Here is a 21,240-nt window from a genome sequence, read left to right on the forward strand (position 1 = left end):
AAAACCCCAGGAAAACGGCATAGAGATAACAAGTAGGTTAATTGGAGATACAATCGCAGTCTCCCAGGTTGCATCCTGACATGTCTGAGATATTTGTTTGCAGATTATCTCTCGAAAGAGAAAAAAGCATTGTCAGAATGTGTCTAGAAATCGAAATTTTCTATCATTAGATCCACCCTCTCACCTCAATGAAAAGACGTCAATGTCAGCAATAAATTCGAGCAGCTATATTAATGAAAAGTAGCAGCTACAATTCGTCATTTTGATACACAGACTCATAATAGCTACATCCTGGGTCAACCTCGAAATTTCCAGGGCCATCGTCTTTCGTACCGCTGTTCAGCTCGCATACATCAGCTTTATAGTTGAAAGATGAAAATTTGGAATTCTTTAAGCATTCTCCGGCGCATCATAAAGACTTGATCTCGTCCGGGTTGGAGGTATCGGTTCCGCTTAAGAAGTTATAGAAATGAGGCAAAGAAATATTTTGTTTAATTCAATTTTGTGTATCAAAACTAAACATTTAGACTATGGCTATGTCACTTTAATCACAGGAAGTTAAGCGATTTTAACAAGCTTTTTTTTTTTTTCGCGTTTCTGTATCCTATGTTTTCCACACGAGCATCGATAACAAGGCGTGCAATCAATGATACATGATGGAATTTTCAAATGAAGTTTCAGAGTCCCCTCGCTTTAACTAACATGATTTTCTTTTTTATCACAAGGCCGATGCGGACTTTTTTCAGTCAGTTAGGGGCACTTCACTCGTTTTCAGAGCAACATAATTATGCATAAGCTCTACGTAACAAATGGGATTCATTAACTCTGTTCAAACAAAGAATCGATTTGCGTATCAGACCAGATGACCAGAATGATCCGTAAATTAATGGCTATATGGGACTAACTATGATAAGTCGCTTCAGAACCGGATGTGACGTTACTGTCAGAGCAAAGGTGTTGGAGGACTGTGGCTTAGATACGTTTCTTGTTTTTGTTTTTGTTTTACAACCACTCTTGAACATTCTGTAAGGATCTCCAACCTCTAGGTTCCAGAGCTTTACCACACACCCTGACTTACTGTCTATTTTTTTGTTTTGTTTGTTAGTTTGTTCATTTCCATCTGAGAAGATGGCTGGATAGCCCATATTCAGCTATGCTCAGCTGGTCTTCCATGGGGTCCAGTTGGATGTGAGGTGGGACCACTTCACCGGGTTAAACACCCTGCTCTTTGCGATGAATGAATGAAGCGGGATCGTAAACTTGCATGAGTTGTGACTCTCTCATACACGGGACCTCCATTTTATGTCCTATCCGAGGGACAGAGTGCTTTGCCTCTTGCTAGAGGGGACGGTATGATTATACACACAAAATCGCTCAGTCCATACTCGGGTTCGAAGCCGAGTCCTCGGGATCGTGAGGCAGACGCGCTACCGACTTAGCCATGTCACCGCCCTTATACAAAATGTATTGTTTGTAATGTCTATGTGCATTACCTCATTTCTAAGAACTTCCAACAAAGAACACTTGGCCACAAAATCATGACAATAAATCTGTGCTTTACAATGTATGTATCAACTTCATTTCATTTCATTATTTATCTATTTTCATTTTAACACAGAATATAGGGCTAGGCCCTATACAGTATAAATCATACTATTAAGAGATGCCAAGATAAATATTCTACAAATCGAAATTTTAAAATATTGACATAGTAAATTCAGATGTTTAGATATTAGATATTTATAACATAACGTTGAAAATGTTGAAAATGTTGGAAATGGGGGGGGGGGGGAGGAGCTAGAAAGCAGAAATTAAAAACCCTATACAAAGTCCTTTTGATACACGCTTCCAGTGTGTCTTGAAAACATACATGATACATAATACAAAGGAAGTATCATACACACAAATGAGTCATAGACACATACATGTGTGACGGGAACCCTCCCCCCCCCCCGTAACATCAATGCATTTTGTATAAAGAATATGTTGTAGTTGTTAGGATGTTAGGATTTATGAGAAGGGTGTGATTTTATTTGCAAGCTATCTTTTTTTTTGTAGTACATTGACTAATGAAGGTCATCGACCAGTTCTGCACTTACTTTCACAGAGAGCGTTTATAGGTGAACAAAAAGTCAGGCGTACACGGAATGTTATTTGGGACTTGCAAAGGGAAAGCAGGAGACTTGGTAGCGCAGTTTCGACTTGTGTCGGGGCTCCATCCTCCATTCCAGTCAACTGTCAATGAGAGAATTAAGATTAAACATGGATTATCATACTACAATCACCACTGGTATAGACAGCACAGGGAACATGCATACCGCACACACACACACACACACACACACACACACACACGCGCGCGCGCGCGCGCACACACACACACACACACGCACACACACACACACACACACTTTTTTATTTGTCTTAATAACGCTGTTATGTGTTTACTATATACCAGTCCTTCTCACGCGTATACCTGTTACATTTCATAATATTGATTTTAATTTTTTTAGTTCTCTTTATCTTCTTTTAACACAAAATGGTCCGTTGTTTACGAAACCTCTGCCTACATCTGTATAATGACATTATGTTGTTACAATAATTGAGCCATTATGGTGGGATATTGGCAAACACGTGATTGGCCCTCGCACCCCTACCCCGAAGTTTACAGGAGGGAAGGACGTACGTATCACGGAGCGCACCTTCAATCGGAAATTATTGCCGTGTTCTTTTGTGTGTGCGGTTTTTTTTTTTTTTTTTATAGCTAAAGCATCACCTTGTGCAGAATTTAATTACGTGGGGAATTCAAAAGACGGGTGAAAAAAAGTGTATATTCATTGCAAAATTTGCACAGTATATCTGTTGTACTACGCGTATATACATTTCACTTTTTTTGTCGTAGTATACAGAATGCAGCAGGGGCATCAATGGAGGGGGCAATGAAAATATTGAGTGGGCAAACATACCGTTTTGCTCCCTCCTCCCCCCCAACAATTACCTAGATGTATAAATGTTTCTCCTCCCCCTTTTTTTAAATAGAAAACTGTTCAAATATTTCATCTATAACAGTCTGCGATCGCACGACGTCAGAGGATACGTAAATAACGCTGGACGAGTCCTGAAAGGTGTAGGAATATATTATGATCATTATCGCGCCTAATTTAAAGGAACTCTACTGGTTTCCTGTGTCAAGAAGAATCGAATAAAAGAATCTGACACTGGTCCATAAAGTTCTCCATAATGCAGCCCCTACGTATGTCAGGGATTTTCTTATGATGAGGCAGAACAACTATCCATCAAGATCATCGTCATCAGCTCGCTGTGTTTGCCCCCTCGAAGCCGAACAACCCATGTTGGAGGACATGCTTTTACCTATGTACCACCAAACATGCGGAACAGACTGCCTGGTAGTATGGGGAACATCGGGTTGGAACATACAAAACTTCAAGACTTTGTAGTCAACCTGATGTTTCCAAAGGAGTACGGGACATCCTCATTTACATCGTACCCTACATGTGTGGTTCTGCTACTTTTCTTAGATTATTTAACTTACTTATCTTATTATGTTTTGATCTAATGTTGTTGACAGGTTGAGCAATCATGTATCATCGTAGCGCTTTGGGTGACAAATTGTCAGAAAGTGCACATTAGAAATATTTATTGTCATTATCATTACATGTATCATCCAAAGAGTGCAACGGCTCTGTCACTTCATTTCTAAAAATGGAAATTTTCTCTCACGTTGAAGGGGATACACCCTTTTAGTCAACCATTTTCTCGCTTGGTTCCCTTCCATCGTGTCCATTTATAGATTTTATACACTTTTGACATTCTGTTCTGTTGGGGATTGGCAATTACCCAAAGTCCATTAAAAATGTGTTTATGAGATTTTTCATTTTAACTTTAATATGCTAAAGCTATCTCGTATATATGCAGGAGCGTCGATCCAAGAGGGCAAGGAGGCAAACATTATCATATTGCTCCCAAAAAATTTTTCCTGAGATGAGGAAAATTTTAGTGCATTTTTTTTTTGATAAACAACTGTCCAAATATTTTACGTGCAGAAAGCATCCGAGAATTTCAATTTTAAAAATGCGAAATGTCCTTTGCATGGGAGGGGATACCAGTTCCCCGCACGTATACACCTACTGTTATGCCCCCTTCCATATACTTATTAAATGACATGTGGATTGAGTGAATGCAGCAATCTATATCAGTAGAACACACTGGTGAAAATTTGAAGAAAATCGGACAATCTGTTCAAATGGTATGAATTTTCAAAGTTTCTGTCCAGTCACTGCTGGATCAGAAGACTACTGCAGTTTATGCTGTCACATGCGGAGAACGATATAAAGAAAATAATACAGAGAATTCTATTTTTTTTTTGAAGTACACATTATTTTCCTCGACTTGTTACGGACGCATGTTAAGGTTAATATTCCTCTGCTTCTGAAAAGGCCAAGTCTTAAATATAATGAGCAAAGTGAAAATATGTTGAATTTTCTGTATATTTTCTCTTTATCATTCTAAACATGTGACATCACAAGCTATGTAGTAGTCTTCTCATGCAGCGATGCCGGTACCGAAACTTTAACTAGAAATGTCGCTACAGCGACTGGTTATACCCCCGCCAAACAACATTTCATAAGCTTTGGTCAAAAAACTGAGGAAGTGGTTAAATCCGCAAGATCTTTCCTTGATCTTCTGCCATTAATATGCCGTTACCATGGCAACGTACTTTCGGGTACTGTCGAAAAATGCGTCTTGCACATCTACAACCAAAGGCACACATCTGTACCAAATTTCATGGAAATTGGGCAAAAACTGAGGAAGTAGTTTGCAACACAAAATTTTCCATCATTTTGGCTCATAATATGTGAGCTGTTACCATGGCAACATACTTTTTGTCACTGTCAAGAAATGTGTCATGCTGACCTATATCCTAAGACAAACATTCAATATGAATTCCATGAGAATTGGAAGAACACTGATAAAGCAGTTTTGCCATGAAGCATTTTGCCCTATATTTTACCAATAACATGCCGTTACCATGGCAACGCACTTTTTGCCACTGCGGAAATATGTGTCTTGCACATTAACATATTCAGATGAACATCTGTACCTAATTTCATAAAAATTGATCAAAAACTGTGGGAGGAGTTCGCGACGCAAGATTTGTACCCATTTTTGCCCATAATATGCCGTTACCATGGCAACGTACTTTTGGGTACTGTCAAAAAATACGTCTTGCACATCTACAACCCAAGGCACACATCTGTGCCAAGTTTTATGGGAATCGGTTGAAAACTGAGGAAGTAGTTCGCGACGCAAGATTTGCAACGGACCGACCGCCCGACCGACCGCCCGACCGACCGCCCGACCGACCGCCCGACCGCCCGACCGACCGCCCGACCGTCCGCTGATTCCTACATACCCCCTTCAAACTTCGTTTGGCGGGGGTATAAAAATTCATAGCTTATAAAAAAAGATCGTCCTTTTTTTTCCTCAAACTTTCACTAATGTGTGACATTGCTGCAATTTCAATCTTCGTGTACAAGGTGAACTTGTCCTTTGAACTTCGGTAATTGACAAATATCCGAATATTTCATTGAAAAGTGCTCACCACATTCTGTCATGTGGTTGGGGATATCTTCTTTTCCAGATCCATAGATTAATGGTACACTTCTTTCAGTTGACAATGTAACAAATCCAATCCTTCATATGTATGCGAGGAACATTCAATTCCGTCGTTAAAATGCAAAAGCTCCCTCGTATGGAAGGGGTTGGGGACGTCCCCTCCACACCCCCATGTTATGATATTAGACCCCGTTTGCAGTGCGGGGCTGGGCCGAGCCGCGGCCGAGCCGCGGCCTGAATTGCGAGGCCGGGCCCCGCAATTTTGTCCGTTTACACTGCCGGGCTTGGCCGCGCTTTTGATTCAAACCTTTCAATATGTTGTCGTAGTGGCGCTCTGCTTGTAAACAAATGCAATTTGGTATTGTCTGGTTTTCAGACCCTTTGCCAAATGAATTCCGTGGCGACGAAGTCGCCGTTCAGGCAAAGGCCTTTGCCGAAGGAAAAAATCCTTTGCAGCACCGCACCGCACTGTAAACGGGGTCTAAGGCTACACTGCATCACAAATGCCAGGTGCACCAGATCGTTGAATTGCATCCACTATGAAGAAGTATAAGCTAGACCCCGTTTACAATGCGGGGCCGGGCTCGGCCGCGGCTCGGCCGCGGCCGAGCCCGACCTCAATTGCGCGGCCGAGCCCCGCAATTTTGTCCGTTTGCTGGGCTCGGCCGCGCTTTTGAATCAAACCTTTCAATATTTTGTCGTAGTGGCGCTCTACTTGTAAACAAATGCAATTTGGTAGTGTCTGGTTTTCAGACCCTTTGCCAAATGAATTCCGTGGCGACGAAGTCGCCGTTCGGGCAAAGGCCTTTGCCGAAGGAAAGAATCCTTTGCAGGACAAAACCACCTTAAACTATACTAGTTTTCGACGTTGAGGGGGTTAATATCCTGAATAGCGAAAGATACAAGCGGAGGGTTTGGAAGCCAGACTAAAATTGGCCGCGCAATTGGCCGCGCATTTGGCCCAGTTTGCGTTTACACCAAGAAAAGACCACCTCCAGAGCGAGGCCAAATGCGAGGACAATTTTGGCCTCTTATTTGGTCTTTTGCGCGTTTACACTGAAGCGGGGCTGGGCACGGCCGCGGCCGAGCCGCGGCCGAGCCTCGCACTGTAAACGGGGTCTAGCTCTCTTGTTTGGGAGAGGGATGCCTCCTCCAATATCGTTCCCCCTCTTGGTCTCCCTTCATTGATGAAAGACTTACACTTTTCTGACATGTCTGATAAAAATTGCCAGATATTCCACCAAAACTGCAATTCTCCCCGCTCCCACGCACAGATCTTCCTCTCCAATATTTGCACCCCCCCCCCCCCCGACGTGAAAACGGATCGACGCCCTTTGAATGAACATCGGCCGAAATTTGCATTGGTGAACGATGTAGACTAAACTACCTATGGTAGTGATGAGTCATTTGATTTGATGTTGATGACGAAACTATTGCCTGCCAAGAACAGGAGGTACTTTAATGACTCGAGAGTTTACCCTTTATAGAAAAGCGTTGCAAAAGAATTCAGTTTTAACACGGCATCACAATTATATCCAGAATGGGTGAATGGGTCATCGTAAAAGTAGCGCGGCTCTGCCATAGTTACTGAACGCATTTTTTACTGCTTGGCGCGGGCTAAATATTTAGCTCGGACCAGGAGCTGGCCAAAAATGCATGAGAAGAGACGTCTCTAAACATGGACTGGTAGGTTATGCAGAAGTCTACCACAGTAAGCTCACACCGTCTAATGCCCAAAGTAAAACCAAAAACGGCCTGAATGCTGTGTACGTTCAAACATGTCCATCAATTATGAAATGTTGACAATAAGGTAAGTTTAGCCTACAAAAGCCAAACAAAACATTTTGAAGTTCACCTTAACTATTTATATGTACATTCGCAGTCGATTGAAAATTCATTATTTCCGCTGTTAAGTACAGGCTTTTCATAAACAAAATGCTATTGGTATTGGTTTTCCGCTGTAAGAAGACAGTAACAGAAAATACGCTTTGTTTGTGTCCATACTCACATCGATCAGATGAAACCTTTCCCCTAAAATTACACATAAATTTACTCAATTTATGATGATACTATAAGCCCGCAAATGTTAATTCAAAAATTGATTTTACTTTAAGCTTGCTTGACGTCATCTCCCAGATATTTGACACATGAGTATGCAATACAGGCTTCAAAATTAAATCTTCCATATACTTACTAATTGTTATTGCAATTACTGTCAATCAGGTCTGGTGAGAAACACACACACTGGAATGAAATTGTAACATTCTTTCTTCTTTTCTTTTCTTTTTCAAATATAAAAATGTCACATGCTTATACAACGAAGTACTACCCAAATCCTACAGATACTCTTTTTATTTCTTACCGTCAGCACCTTGATATTGTGATCCATCCTCACACTTGAAGGTTCCTTCGACCTCTCTGTCTGTACAGCCAATCCAGATGGATTCCGAGCGCTGCTTACCGGGTGTAACGTAATCTGAACTTAGTACTGCTTTTGCCTCCTCGTTGTCGTTCATCACCCACGGGTAACCCCCTGTGTCATTACATTTTGTCACGGCCGTGTCATAATCCACGGCGGAACTGGAAGCATACTTGTAGCATCCCTTGCCTATGCTTTCCCATCCATCAGGACACGTACCACTTGCGGCGTCTAAATAAATCAAAATTTAAAATGATATCACCAGTTACTCTTCTCTCAGGAAGAACTGTTCATGTGTACACACCATGCAGCATTCTGATACAATGCTTTTCAAACACTATAAAACAATCCACTGCGGCAAATCGAAATGTTGCATGTCTAACATACAGAGAACGTATTTGCAGACTCTATTAATGGTGCTGCGTGCTGTTTTTTTTTTCTTGATTTAAAGCGCCAAGTCACTATTTTTCTTTTGTGTTTTTTTTTCTCTAGCAAAATGTGTTTCGTGTATTAAGATTAAGAGTTTTTATGAGTACATATATAATTGGTGTTGTATTATATTGATATCACATATTCAGATAGGGCCTTATCCATGTCAAGCTCTGCTTATATGATGACGGTCCCCTGTATTGATTTCTCCTTTGTTAATAGATACAATATGCCTTAATATGTTGTTTTGATTCATATGTCACTTCAGACTGATGTTGTTACGCAAATGATATATTTTTTTATTTGTATGTTATCTGTATCATTCTGTTTTCATTTGCAATTGTATTCGGAGAAAGAAAATGCAGAAATAAACCAACCAACCAAACAAACAAACCCATAAACACACACACACGCGCACACACACACACACACACACACACAAACTCACACATTCCAAACTCCTTGTCAAGGCACAGTACTTATTCACATACATTGTTTCTATGCACATTCACGTGTAGTTCTTCTCGAATCCAATTTGGCCTCAACCTAAGAAAGCAAAGCGCCAAATTTCATACCATCATATAGTAACTACGATTATCTTATTTTTAAGTATACCATTGTCACTTCATCATAATATGTTACAGATTAATGAAAACATAAGTAAAAGAAAAATCACACCATATCTTTTTATTTTTGAATTTGCTTTATTGATGAGACATTCACATGAGATTGTGACAATGAATAACACAAAGTCCAGTGTACACAATCACCACTGAATTAGGTTATCATTAAAGTTGATGACACTATATGCCATGCACTTTTAAATCGTAGGTTGACTCTATTGAGGGAGGTCTAGTAGTCTGACCGTTTTAACTTTGAGGAGATGTAGGATCTGTGATATCGAGCAAGAGCAATTTCATCAAAGATGGGTTGATAAGATTTGCAAGTTTTCGATATCATGAACAATATTCACTCCAGACAAAATATGTTTGTTTGACCAGGTTCATCACACTCTGGTTGAAGAAAAAAGTGCATGCACCTAATGCACAAAGTATGGAAATGACATCATCATGTTTGGTTATGAAGTTGGATTAAATGCTCTTGAAGAAAAGAGTGATTGAAATGACCATCTCCTATCCATTTTAACGACAGACTGCTTGCCAAGAAACATGATGTAATTTAGGCAGCCAGTATTTTCTTCTCGCAGACGAAGTAGTACTTGTTGGTACCCCTGACGTCATTAGCGTTTGAGTTGCTGTACATATGAACGTTGTTCTCGGCACCGCCGGAGTTGTTGGGTTCATTTTTCTGCCAGAAAGCTGCGGATGGAAGGCTCATGCTGGTTCCATCTTCCCACCGCCAGCCGCCGCCGACACGTTTGAGTCCTGCGACAAAGAGTTGGAGGAGCAGCAGCGAAATCAAATATGACTCTAGAAGAAAACAAATGATCCCCCTCCTCCATAAAAGAATAAAAGGTAATGAGTAATTAGATAATGCAAACGCAAGACGGTAAAGTTTGCAGACAAGGAACAAAGTGGTGACAAATATCCTACTTTTAGACTGCTAACAAGGTGATTTGATGACGAAAGCAGATACCTGATTGTGTTTGGCCTAAACGCATTTCTGGGCATGGGATAAAGAGAATATAAGAGAAAAAGTCAACCAAATGAATACGTGGTTCCGGGTGATCTTTGTTATTCCGAAGGTTTGTTAAACCGAAAATGATATAGGTTTGTTATGCCCAAGAAGATTCGTTATTCCGAAACACACAAATTTCCTATACCTAGATATTCGTTAATTCAAAAATGGAATAAGGTTTGTTATATTCCGAAGGGTATTTAAGCCCAAAATGAAATAAAATGCGTTATACCGAAGGTTGGTTAATCCTTGATTTGAACTTAACCATCATTCCTACATTAATTTCTATAGCGGATAGCGAAGAAATAATTTTGCGTGGTTTGCACCAATTGCATTTACAAGCGTCAATACCACGCTCGCCTAATTTTGATTTTGATTTTATTGGTGTAGTACATGAACGAAAGTCAGAAATTACATGCATTTTTTGTATAATTTTACAATTCCAAAGAATAATCCTGCATAATTGTGAAGAAAAACACAAATCTTGCCTATTTAGGAACGAAAGTATAACGATGTCTTTAAATTAAATTATTCTAAAAAAAATGCAGAAAATAAGTCAGTAATTGAGAGGCCTGTGGCAGGCTATAACTAAGCGACAATCAGAAGGAAAAAAATGACGTAAAACTGAGATAAGATACCTATCCAGAACTGCTGGTAGGGTTTGGCTTGGTCGTAGACGTACTGCCAGACGAAACCATACTCTTCCATGGTGTTCAAACTGACGACCTGGGCATCGCTCTGTTGGCAGGTGCTTTTTGCGGCACTGTAGGTTTTCTTTGTCTTCACGAGCTTGTAGCAAGATCCGCTCTCAGTATTCTTCACCCAACCGTTCGGGCAATCCTTGACTGTAGCGTGACCGTTGGCACACGACAAGAATAATCATTCGAATGTAAACTCTGTTGAGCTCAGGTTATTATGTAATGAATGAAGGCGCCCGTCAATTATTGGCTGAGTTTAATATATGGGATGACATAGGAGAGAACACATGTCATACAAACACGCACACAAACGATTACAGATCATTACTCCGAAGGATCGTTACTCCAAATATTCGTTGACTTGAATAATCCCGAAACGAAATGAAGTTCGAAATTCCGAAGGTTCCCTAATACGCATTTTGTTTTAGTTCTCGGAAATATGAACCTTATTTCATTTTCGGATTAACGAACCTTCGGAATAACGAACATCTTCCCATACAAACTCACGCACACACACACATTCCCACACACGCACACACACACCCACCCAAGTTTCATATTTCACCAAGCGAATATCGCGTCCTCTGAAATCAAAGAGCACGGGCGCATTACCTTTTTTTTTGGGGGGGGGGTCATTGTAATGAAGATTGGGTGCTTGTAGCCAATATTGAAGCCTTGTTATCTCTTTAATTACAATGTCATGGGTCTCATTATTGTTGTTGTTGTGGTTTTTTTTTTTACAATTTTCCTCTTGGAGGAAGAATGCAACGAATGTGAGAAGGTGCCCTTCTAAGCCTCTGGCATACATCTTAAAAGATTACATGTGTGCGATGGGGCTGATGAGTGTTTATATTATGTTATCTTTCGTTTGCATTAGGAAAGTGTACAACACGTTCCTTTACACTATGTTTATGATTACAATTCGGCAAAATGTTAAACTAACATCAGAACAGTCTTATGAAATCGGAGGTAAGAAATTTTGATCGGAAGAACGGACGCCAATAGGACGAGTCGATGACGTCATCACCTCTAATCTCTCCTATTAGTTTTTACAGAAAACTATATGATATAAACCATGTTTTGGGTTGATGGTTTAGCAACTACAACCCTCCCCCCTCAAAAAAAAAAAACGAAAACAAAACAAAGAATGATAATTGTTGCTAGATTTCCCAAGACTACAACAGTTAGATTCGACAGATGCAACTTATTATTTTCTTTAATCTCATGTCAAAAAGGAAATCCGGTTAAAATTAAGGTTACAGCTCGTTATTCCGAAGGTTCGTAATTTTGAAAATGAAGTAAGGTTATACTTATTCCGAAGGCTCGTTAATCCGAAAAACGAAAAAAGGTGAAAATTAAGGTTACAGCTCGTTATTCCGAAGGTTCGTAATTTTGAAAATGAAGTAAGGTTATACTTATTCCGAAGGCTCGTTAATCCGAAAAACGAAAAAAGGTAAGCAATTCTAAAAGTTCGTTAGTATACAACGCATTTTTTTCCTTTCATTTCGGATTAACGAACCGTCGGAATATCGAACCTTATTTCATTTTCGGATTAACATTACCCAAAGTGAATGTACCTGTCAATAAGAGCTTGCGTGGCTCCTATACTTTCATCGCTGTATCGTGATAACACATGAAACCATAAATCATGTCTAATTGTGATAAAACCTCTATGTGGTTAGTCTGGGAATGGACAAGTCATTGAAGCGTACATGAGTTCTGTATACCATGCATAGAATTAGTACTTTCTTTTATCAAATGTCTTTTCTTATGATAGTCTACCATGTGTCAAACAAGAGGGGTGGAGATGTTGACATTCAGAAAACATTATTTGCCTTTCGATAAATTATCATTGAATTTAAATTCAATATCAGTAATACTGAGAAGCTGACAAATGGAGCGATCATTTTACCTTCACGACAAGTTTGGAGGAGTTTCCCTACGGACTCGGAGAGGCTACACTGCTCGGCATAGGCCGTGGTAGCCAGGAGGAGAAGGGAGAGAACGAACATCTTGGGACACATCTCGGAGACCGGCTTGACTAGTTGCGAGCAGGGTAGATAGCACATACACGACAGCAGCCAGGGAATTTATGTCAATTGAACCACTTCATACGGTTTATATGCGTTTTGGCAAAATTCAATCACAGTCTTTATTTCCATTGTATTTGACTGTTTTTGTCTTTGTATGTTGATATTATGATCTTCACTCTCCCTACCCATCATCGGCATTTAAGATGTCATTAATTGGTGTTACATGAACTTTGACTATACAACCACTTCGATCACACGTGTTTCTTGAAATTTCATAAGAAATATTCTGGCTTTCAGGACATATTCATAGATTGAATTGTTTTGGCCTCTATCGATTTAACAGTGATGTTGCAATAAAGTGCGAAATTGTGACAATGTAAAATCAATATCAAATCAAGATTTGCAATACAGATAATTTATGTATATATCCATTTCTATCTTGACGTTTGTCTCCTTTAATCACGTACTGACATATTGATTCTTTACCAACGAATTAACGCCATGTGGCAGTTACTGCGCTGTCGATGGATTGCGGTTCTTGGAATGATGAATTAAAACAGGGAGAAATTTTACCCCGCACTAAAGCATAGCCAATTATATACCACAAATATAGAATCCTCTCATTTGATTGGTTGAAAGCGGAGTCATGAAAATAGCTGTGCCCCATTTTTTGATTACTGTGCCCGGCACCGGGGCACAGTAAATCAACTGTGCCCTGTAAATAGGTTTGGAGACAGTCGCGACCCATACACATAGATCGCTCATATATGTACGCACCAATGATACGACCGCCGCGCATTCGATCAGCGAGCTGTAAAAGAGACTAGCGGTCACTGCGCCCTGTAAATAGGACTGGTTTGGAGACAGTCGCAACCCCGTACACTGTACATTCATATGTACGCACTAATGATACGACCGCCGCGCTGTCGATCAGCATTGATTACAAGTGCTGTAAAAGAGACTAGAATCTATGTTTTCGGTATCTATATTTCGGAATCTATATTTTCGGTATATAAAACAAATAATGACTGCTTGATATTCGGGGCATAGTTAAAACAATGTAGGCCCTCAGTGATGTGAAAACCATAACCATGCCCTCAGCTTCGCTTCGGGCATAGTTATGGTTTTCACATCACCTCGGGCCCATAATTTTAACTGTGCCCCTCATAGCAGTCATTATTTGTATACAAGTGACGTGTCACTATTCAAATCCATTGGATTTCACAAGACAACCCCCCACACATGACACAAGTTTTACTAGTTCGTGCACATGGTTTAAAATGGTTCACTTAATTATTACACTTTTTGGTCTAAAATGGTTCACTCAATTATTACACTTTAAGATAATTTCATGTTTCATAACAGCTGATTTGTCAAAACAACCGCAAGCTAGAGAAGATTTGCCTGTTGGTGAAAGCGAGACCTGTGAATCGAAATTTATATGAATGGGAATGATTTTTAATTATGGCTACTGCTCAAACACTGAATAATCGGTGTTCAGTTTCTTCGATGAAGGGGAATTTGACGATCAATTGCAATCAATGCATTGTGTACATTGATACGTGTCCGGACTTTTCACATCATGAGCACGAGGCTTTACTTTCTCATTGGTTACTACTAGAAGCTACGGGGCAAGGTAGTGATTCCCACATAACGATGAAAAGAAAGCAGCTTTCATAGTCACTAATCCAGGTAGTTGTGGGCAATATATAGCGGGTATACAGGGAGAGGGAAGGGCTGTTTCATGATAACTATATCGAGGAAATGTGTATGTGCTTGTGGAGGCATGGCCCCGTATATGACATAGGCTCGGCTGATAATAGATTTTCAAGCTGAGAAACAGGGTCGATGGGCAGAGTTGGAAAGCCTAGGGGCTGGCTGGCCGGATATCACTTTTAAGACAGAATCACAGGTGAGTAATTTGTATTAGATATAAAAAAAAAAACTAATAAAGGTAAGGAAGAAATCGGCCTTCTTGTGTACCTGGGGAAATTGAACAATGGTAACCTGCAGAGTTGAAAGAGAGAGTTTAATACAGTGGGGTGATGATCAATGCGCTATAACATTTGATTTTTTAATGATTGTCAACCTCTGTGCAGATGTATTTGAAGGGTTTTCTTGCAAAAGGGCCTAAAATCCACAATAACTAATTCCTTCCCTGCTTGAAAGAACACAGTGTCCCACAGTGTGAAACACTGTGTGAAACACAATGTGAAACAAAATGTGTAACACAGTGATAGATCTCTTCACACTCTTAAATTCGAGCGTTTGAACATTGTGAACACATTATGAATCATCAATTCACAGTGTGAAACAGGACATGTGAACTCTCTGTGAAAAACCACACCCCAGTGTGAAATCATCTTCACACTGTGAGACAGTGTGTTCTTTCGGGTTGTAAATCAAGGTCTTTTATTTCACACAATTCTATGTTTCCATTTAGGAAGTTCTTCTATTATGTTTAAGAGTCATCACCATAGGTAACAAAAATGACATTTAAAAAAAAAAATCTTGCAGATGTCCTTAATTCTATAGGAATGTTTTAAATATATATATTTTTAAATTAGCCCTGTTGCAGGAAAGTCTTGAAGGGTAGTAGCTATACACGCTTTAAAAGGGTTTAGCATTAACATGAAAATCTTATCCCCAACCCTTCCACCATCAGTCGATTTGCTTAAACTGTTCACTTGGCTATTGGAAACCTTGCCTGATATAGCAAACAACTTAAGATTAATTCAAAATTTTAGCTTAGGTAGCCATTTATGCCTTAGTGAGGTCGTTTATTGCTTGTACCTTTGATATCAACATTCATCACCCTGTCCGTATTACCAGAAAGCAGGCTTGCCCTACATAGCAGCAATCTCTATCAAATGCAATGTATTGAACAAGTTCATGCTTCTTAACCCTTCGTTTTGTCTTGTGTTCAATGGAAACGCAGCAAAAGTCTCAATTTTTCGCATCGTGACCCAAAAGTATTGCTCGAAACAATAAACACGGAACTTATTTCAGTTGGAATGTGGTGACGGTCAAATAAACTAATTTTTTTCTGTGAATATGAAAAACAATAACAACAACAACAACAACAACAACCAGGAATGTGTTATTTGGTTACACTGTTTCCACTTTACCTTATTCATATTCGATATTCATTTTGACAGTGTACAGCTTGAACTTGTTCAATCAGCTAATCTTAGTCATTTAGTTAATTTTTGTCATCAAGAAATGACTGAGGTAATTTTTTCCTTGTAATAATGCTCGTATTATATTCTACCTTAATTTCACTTACCTTACTTACAGTATTATTGCCCGATTCATTAAGGGGATATCATAATTCAATTTATGATTCAGACGAGGATTATTTGTCATGTTAGTAGACCTCCTATCAAATGTATTACACTATTTTGTAACAGTTTAAGAATCTTAGAGCAGTAAGAAATTGTAAGAACTTTCAGCAGCATTATCTATTTTGTTTGCTAGAAATGACATTATTCTTTCATCATTATCCACACGATAAAGCCTCAGTTGAGAACCCAATTCATGCAAAGAACATTAGTTTTCAATGGCCCCTCCTTATTTTGGAATTCCTTACTATCTAACGTAAAACAACCCCAAGTCTGTTTTCATTTAAGAGCAAATTGAAGGATTAGTCAATGTGCAAAGATATAGCTCTCTTTCTTTCTCTCTCTCTTTCTCTAGTTGCAAAGCATGTTGACGTTTTATTGTAATCTTTTATTTTTCTCTTTTATCATGATAGTTATTATCTTCATGAATATCTTGTCGACAGCTGTAGTAATCTCAGATGAAAATACTTTATTTCAGTGTATTTATAATTATGCACTTACAGTGAAAACTGAAAATAAAAAAGAAAATATTTTAGTAATTATCATGGATTTCCCACATCTCTGGCCACTCTTACGTCATTGGTAACCTATACTTTACGAGCTATATTTCTTTTAGTCTCCCGCTATAATAAGTTAGTGTATCATTTTTGCTAGTTTATAAGAGCTAATGTGAATTGTTTACATATTGTTATTAATGTTGTGTATGTCTCATATCTACTATATCATTTATGATCCTTATGGAAAATAAATCAAATCAAATCAAAAGAAATTAATGGGTAACTGATGATTAAGTCAACGAGACATATTCAAATGTTAAAGTTAGTGTTCCTGTTTCAAATCTGAAACATTTTTCTGATTTCATGCAGATTTAACAAAAATATCCAATTCCCCGCATCTAATCTTCAATGTAAGAAAACGCAGTGAAATTCAGTTTACTGATGACAAGATCAGAATTTCTGCAAGAAAATCTCCCGAGGACTTGATAGTTTAAAAAAGGAGCATATGGTGGCAGGTTGTTCTGACGGGTGCACGTCACGAGACCGACACCCACGAGTCATACAGCCCATCATGCGTCGTACTACCCACGAGTCATACAGCCCATCATGCGTCGTACTGCCCACGAGTTATACAGCCCACGAGTCATACAGCCAATGAGTTCGACATTAAGCAAACAATGCCCACGAGACCGTATTGCATTCATTCTTTTCTATGTTATAAACCTGGGAAGGATGAACATGTTTTTAACATGATTTTGACTTGAAATGAATAAATGGTGATTTAGTCGTAAAAATAAATGTCTAAATTTGTTTAAATGTAACGTTACCATAGTTACTAACCGCGGAATTGCCCAGAAGCTGAGCTCTTGCTGGGTAAAGCCAGATAACCTTTGACCTTTTGACAGATTGATGAATATTACTTTACACTGACATCGCGTCTTGTTGATGTATCGGCTCCACGCTTCTAGACCGCTCTTCCTTGTAGATGTGCAGGTGTCTACAGCTGCCAATGACGTCTACCTTTTATGTTTTCTGTTTTCAGTACGGTACACAAAACACACGCAAACTCACACATCGCACACTCACACACACACACACACACACACACACATTAGCACATTTCCAAGATATCCTTGCATATCACCTAAACGCCTACAAGTCATACGAGCACTAGATTAATACACACACACACACACACACACACACACACACACACACACACAAACTTAAACATTCCAAACTCCTTGTCAAGGAACAGTACTTATTCACACACATTGTTTCAATGCACGTTCACGTGTAGTTCTTCTCGAATCCAATTTGGCCTCAACCTAAGAAAGCAAAGCGCCAAATTTCATACTATTATAGTAGGCCTAACTATTCTCATTTTTAATATCATTGTCATTTCATCATATATCACAGAATAATGAAAACATAAGTAAAAGAAAAATCACACACTATATTTTTTTTTTTGAATTTGCTTTATTGATGAGACTTTCTCATGAGGATGTGACAATGAATAACAGAAAGTTCATTACACAATCGCCATGCACTGAATTAGGTTATAAAAGTTGATGGCACTATATGCCAAGCACTTCTAAATCGTAGGTTGATTATGAGGGAGGTCCAGTAGTCTGACCGTTTTAACTTCAAGTTTAAGGAGATGTAGGATCTGTGATATCGAGCAAGAGCAATTTCATCAAAGATGGGTTGATAAGATTTGCAAGTTTTCGATATCATGAACAATATTCACTCCAGACAAAATATGTTTAGCTGACCAGGTTCATCACACTCTGGTAGAAGAAAAAAGTACATGCACCTAATGCACAAAGTATGGAAATGACATCATAATGTTTGGTTATGAAGTTGGATTAATGCTCTTGAAGAAAAGAGCGATCGAAATGACTGCCTCCTATTCATTATAAGGGCAGACTGCTTATAGCCAATAAACATGATGTCATTTAGGCAGGAAGTATGTTCTTCTCGCAGACGAAGTAGTACTTGTTGGTACCCCTGACGTCATTAGCGTTTGAGTTGCTGTATATGTGAACGTTGTTCTCGGCACCGCCGGAGTTGTTGGGTTCATCTTTCTGCCAGAAAGCTGCGGATGGAAGGCTCATGCTGGTTCCATCTTCCCACTGCCAGCCGCCGCTGACACGATTCAGTCCTGCGGCAAAGAGGGGAAGAGGAGCAGCGAAATTAGATATGACTCTGTGTGGTTTAAACGTGTGTTTAGAACCCCCCCCCCCACGTGAGTTAATACACGACACAAATTGGAGAAAGAAGATGTATCGACACGTGACCGGATGTTAAAAATATCAAAAATCTTCACATGGGCAACACAAATCATAATTTAAGAAAATGTATTTCGTTTATCTTTTACAGATTTTGTTTTTCATTCGTTTATCTTTAACGCATTTTCTGTCCATAATCTACTAAGAGCGGCTTTTCCCATTCATTGAGATATCAAGCGTGTCAGCTTCTGGGAGGCTGGGAAAATTATAAATGGATAATTGAAAAGAACTCGTGGGAGACAGAGTGCATTTCTGCATTAATTTCTGATATGTTGTACAATGTAGTGTAGATTTGGGTGTTTTCAATCAGTTACATTTAAGGGGAACAATATCATCATTGTCTACTATCTATTCCAATCATAGGCGTACCCAGGATTTTTTAGAGGGGGGTGTTCAGTGGCGTACCGTGGGTCAAGACATTGGGGGGGGGCGCACCTCATGGCCGGAAGCAACATCAGAATTGCATAATTGTACAATTAAATGCGAGCGAGCGGAGCGAGCGAGCTTGAAAATTTTGATATTTTACAGTCCCAAAACTGCCGTTTGTAGCTATGTATAATAATATATGTATATGTATATATATATATATATATATATATATATATATTTGCTTTGGAAATTAAGGGGGTTGCACCGGGTGCAACTGCTGGCAGTTGCTGGCAGTAACATCAGGAGAATGGCATAACGATTAAATGCGAGCGAGCGAAGCGAGCGAGCTTGAAAATTTTGACATTTTAAGTCCCCAAACTGCCGTTGGCAGCTATATTTTTTTGCTTTAGAAATTAAGGGGAGGGGGCGCACTGGGCGCAACTGCTGGTAATTACTGACAGCAACATCAGGAGTATTGCATAATAGTATGCGAGCGAGCGAAGCGAGCGAGCTTGAAAATTTTGACATTTTACAGTCCCAAAACTGCCGTTTGTAGCTATATTTTTTCGCCTTAGAAATTAAGGGGAGGGGAAGCACCGGGCGCAACTGCTGGCAATTACTGACAGCAACATCAGGAGAATTGCATAACGATAAAATGCGAGCGAGCGAAGCGAGCGAGCTTAAAAATTTTGACATTTTACAGTCCCAAAACTGCCCTTTGTAGCTATATTTTTTCGCTTTGGAAATTAAGGGGAGGGGGCGCACCGGGCGCAACTGCTGGCAATTGCTGACAGCAACATCAGGAGAATTGCATAACGATTAAATGCGAGCGAACGAAGCGAGCGAGCTTGAAAATTTTGACATTTTACAGTCCTCAAACTGCCGTTTGTAGCTATATTTTTTCGCTTTAGAAATTAATGGGAGGGGCGCACCGGGCGCAACTGCTGGCAATTACTGACAGCAACATCAGGAGAATTGCATAACGATTAAATGCGACCGAGCGAAGCAAGCGAGCTTGAAAATTTTGATATTTTACAGTCCCAAAACTGCCGTTTGTAGCTATGTATAATAATATATGTATATATATATATATATATATATATATATATATATTTGCTTTGGACATTAAGAGGGTTGCACCGGGTGCAACTGCTGGCAGTTGCTGGCAGTAACATCAGGAGAATGGCATAACGATTAAATGCGAGCGAGCGAAGCGAGCGAGCTTGAAAATTTTGACATTTTAAGTCCCCAAACTGCCGTTGGCAGCTATATTTTTTCGCTTTAGAAATTAAGGGGAGGGGGCGCACCGGGCGCAACTGCTGGTAATTACTGACAGCAACATCAGGAGAATTGCATAACGATTAAATGCGAGCGAGCGAAGCGAGCGAGCTTGAAAATTTTGACATTTTACAGTCCCAAAACTGCCGTTTGTAGCTATATTTTTTCGCCTTAGAAATTAAGGGGAGGGGGCGCACCGGGCGCAATTGCTGGCAATTTGACAGCAACATCAGGAGAATTGCATAACGATAAAATGCGAGCGAGCAAAGCGAGCGAGCTTGAAAATTTTGACATTTTACATTCCCAAAACTGCCGTTTGTAGCTATATTTTTTCGCTTTGGAAATTAAGGGGAGGGGGCGCACCGGGCGCAACTGCTGGCAATTACTGACAGCAACATCAGGAGAATTGCATAACGATTAAATGCGAGCGAGCGAAGCGAGCGAGCTTGAAAATTTTGACATTTCTACAGTCCCCAAACTGCCGTTTGTAGCTATATTTTTTCGCTTTGGAAATTCGGGGGGGGGGGGGGGGGGGGGCGGGGGCGCACCGGGCGCAACTGCTGGCAATTACTGGCAGTAACATCAGGAGAATGGAATATAACGGTTAAAT

General features: G+C 39.7%; 1 protein-coding gene across 1 annotated transcript; it reads right to left on the reverse strand.

The window, feature by feature from the left end:
- Positions 1-9,132: 9,132 nt before the first annotated feature.
- Positions 9,133-12,909, reverse strand: LOC139722784 (hepatic lectin-like). The gene is made up of 3 exons (XM_071634074.1): positions 12,734-12,909; positions 10,762-10,968; positions 9,133-9,870 (listed from the first exon to the last, which is right to left on the reverse strand). Exons 1-3 carry the CDS (start codon positions 12,888-12,890, stop codon positions 9,665-9,667), a joined length of 570 nt encoding a protein of 189 aa, XP_071490175.1. The 5' UTR covers positions 12,891-12,909; the 3' UTR covers positions 9,133-9,664.
- Between the last annotated feature and the right edge of the window lie 8,331 nt (positions 12,910-21,240).

Source organism: Diadema antillarum, unplaced genomic scaffold, assembly GCF_040938485.1.
Source record: "Diadema antillarum isolate AM-2024a unplaced genomic scaffold, OU_Dant_1.0 scf00000172, whole genome shotgun sequence".
NCBI classification, from domain to species: Eukaryota; Metazoa; Echinodermata; class Echinoidea; order Diadematoida; family Diadematidae; genus Diadema; species Diadema antillarum.